Here is a 3,090-nt window from a genome sequence, read left to right on the forward strand (position 1 = left end):
AAGTGCAGACACTAACATGAGCAAATTGTTGCCCATTAGACATTTCTTTCTGGAACAGAGTAGAACAAAATTGTATGAACAGATTAGAATGTTTTTAACACTATGGATTCTTTGTGAGATCCTATCTTCAGGGCACCCTGGTTGAGAATCGATGATATAGCCCTTCTCCATGATGCTGAGCTCTTAGAGGCATGTTCAGAAAGTCCATTTTGTCTTTGGCTAGGAGACTGCCTACCATCCTTGCTGATGGTAATATGGGCTCAATAACATGTGCCTTTGTGAATTCCCACCTGGTGGCCGCATGTACATGAGATGCTAACTGCACGGTAGCTCATTACTACTGCACAGTAGCATCACATATCAGGAAGCATGATGCAACGCTACTGCACAGTAGGGTCACATAGCAGGAAGCATGACGCAATGCTACTACGCAGTAATAACGAGCTACTGCGCAGTCAGTGGCACCTAAAACCATTTGGTGATGCTGTTGCACAGTAACAGGTTACTGCACAGTCATTTAGTACTTTTTAATATAAATACTAAATGACTGTGCGGTAATGACTGTGCAGTCAGTGCCTCATGTAGATGCAGCAAGTCTGTAGCAATAGAATTCATAAGGATTGAGGGGCTCAGCCATGACAGATGTAACTGAGGCAGAATGCTGTTGTTCACTTTATTAGCACTTCACTCCAGTAGTGCTCACTATCCAGCTGCTTCCTATAGAATGGCATGTCAAGTTCAATGTTTTAGTCCTTATTTTTATGGGACTCAATATTATGGGACTTGGATACATAAGACTGGCTTGCACTCAAGGGCTTCAATCACTATTTCATTACTTTATAACTTTTTGTTTAGAAAATTATTTTTTCAGATACATACTTGCCATATTTTACGCTCAGGTATCCACTGCTCATAGATCCCAAGATTCCCCCAATACCAAAGATAGATACAATGAATGACCACAGCAACAAGAGGTTCTCAGACTGAATGGGAGAATCATATCGCTCCAGCCAAGTTTCATTGATAAAACTCTTAACATGCTATGAAAGAAAGGGAGATTTCCGTTAACAGTAATAGGGATTGTTATCAATAGCAATAATTGTTTTTCATTACATATAAAGCTACCACTATTGTATTACAGCCATAAGTTCTTATAAAAGCAGTGCAGATCAATCCTGAACCTTTCTTAAACAGTCCCTCAGGAGCGTGCTAGATTATGTGGTGCTTTTTCAAAGATATCACCAAACTTATTTTAATTTGTAATTTAGAGGTAAATTCATTGAGTAGCACCGAGGTTACAGAGAAAGATGCTGAATTTAAAGATAATATATTGGAGGGTTTTTTTCTTTTTTTAGTTCAGTGGTCACCAACCAGTGGCTCTTGATCCACTGGTAGATCTTGGAGCCTCTTGCAGTAGATCTTGGAGTCGATCCAAGGCTGGGGTGGGGGGCTGAGTGCCCTCATGCGCCCCAGCCCAGCAGGTCAGTCCATGGGGGAGGGAAGGGGCAGGGGCTACATCGAGGCCACCATGGTGAGGGACAGTGCCGCAGAGGCAGGAGCAGGGGTAAGCTGAGTGGGGCCCCGGCTTTAGTTCATTTGGATTTTTTTGTTTTTTATATTGCAAAATTCAGATCTGTCTGAAAAATTCACATATGTCTTTTCTTAGCATATGTGGCATGGCGGGAGGTGTGATTGTTGGGGTTGGGGATCAGATCACATCACAGCATTAAATGAATGTATGTCAAGGGCTTCAGAAGGGAGCCTGACTTAAGGTACCTGTCTCTTCTCCCCCTTGGACAGCTGATGAAGCTCCCAGAGACAAAAGGGCAAAGAGACAATGCAGAAAAAAATAATGCTGCCTAGGGCTGTATTAATAGTTGTGACAGAGGAGAGATGATGAGTGTCCCATCTAGGCCACCTTAAACATACTCTGTCTTTTCCTCTAGCATGGACTCCAGGCACTGTGGAACAAAGCAGGCATGAACTGGTTCCTTGATTTATATTAACAACTATTTAACTCCAGTGACTGATGAGCATTTGAGAAAAAGAAAATAGGCCAAAAGTTGTATGTAGTATTATTATATGTTAAAGGTTCCATACGACTACCCATTCACGGTGACTGCTCATAGTATCCATGTTCTCAAAGCCCCACATGGTATCAGCAAAACTAAAGAAGTCCAAGCTTGACATTTCTAACATTTCCAGTATAAAGAAACCAAACAGAAGGTTAATCCTCTCCCATACCAAAACTAAAAATTTTCTTCATACATCATAAAAAGGTAAAGTTAAGCACAATCCCAGCTTTTGAAAAATCCTTTGCATATCAACTTTATGGCTTCTGGAGTAAGCAGTAAGGAAATGTACAGCCTTACTGTACTGACTAGCCACCTGCATCACGTCTCCCAAGAGAAGCTGCCTGAAATATAAAACAACTTTCTCTCCCTTGCCCCACTGTATTATCTTCCATACTTTGACAAACTTATAGGATTGAGTAGAAATGGGATGTGCTGAGGATAATTGCAATTATACGCAAATCTAGCCTTTTAAAAGGTGGGTGGACTGGTGCTACAGGGGTGACCAAACCCCAACCTCCCAGCCTCCCACCCCAGGATGGGCAGACCAAGCTGTGTAAGTGGCAAATGGGGACTTGTTTAATTAGGATGTGATATGAATCTCTGCTCTCCACCCTGCTCTTGGTACCCCTCCCTTCTCTGTGCTTATGGCACCTCCTCTTCCCCTTTCCCCTTCTACTTATGCTTCTGGGTGCAGGAAGGGATCAGGGAGATCTTCCTGCCATTCCTACTGTCTCATCTGCTTCTGCTCCACCCCAACCAGAACTGTGGGGAGTGACTGCACGGGGTGCTGGGCTTGGCTGGGACAGGAGCCAGGGCAATGGCAGGTGGTTTCCTCCCACTGCACCTGCTTTCAGGTTCATTGGGAACACCTGGGGGGACCAAGCAGCAGAGACAGGGAACCTGCTTGCTGCCACTGCTGCTGGTGTCTCCCTTTCTCACTGAGCAGCCCAGCTGGAGCAGGGGAGAAGCTGGGGACAGTGGTGAGTGGGGGGTGGAAATGGGAGAGGATGTGCAA

The 3,090-nt window shown here is 44.1% G+C and overlaps 1 protein-coding gene across 1 annotated transcript in view; it reads right to left on the reverse strand.

Moving 5' to 3' along the window:
- LOC102372458 (solute carrier family 2, facilitated glucose transporter member 11-like) overlaps positions 1 to 3,090 on the reverse strand; it is an 18,794-nt gene that overhangs the window by 11,096 nt on the left and 4,608 nt on the right. Inside the window, 2 exon segments of the mRNA XM_025199304.1 lie at positions 1 to 49; positions 880 to 1,040. The exon segment at positions 1 to 49 is cut by the window's left edge and continues 18 nt beyond it. Coding sequence (XP_025055089.1) covers positions 1 to 49; positions 880 to 1,040 — 210 coding nt within the window.

The sequence above is a fragment of the Alligator sinensis genome, unplaced genomic scaffold (assembly GCF_000455745.1).
Source record: "Alligator sinensis unplaced genomic scaffold, ASM45574v1 scaffold505_1, whole genome shotgun sequence".
NCBI lineage: Eukaryota > Metazoa > Chordata > Crocodylia > Alligatoridae > Alligator > Alligator sinensis.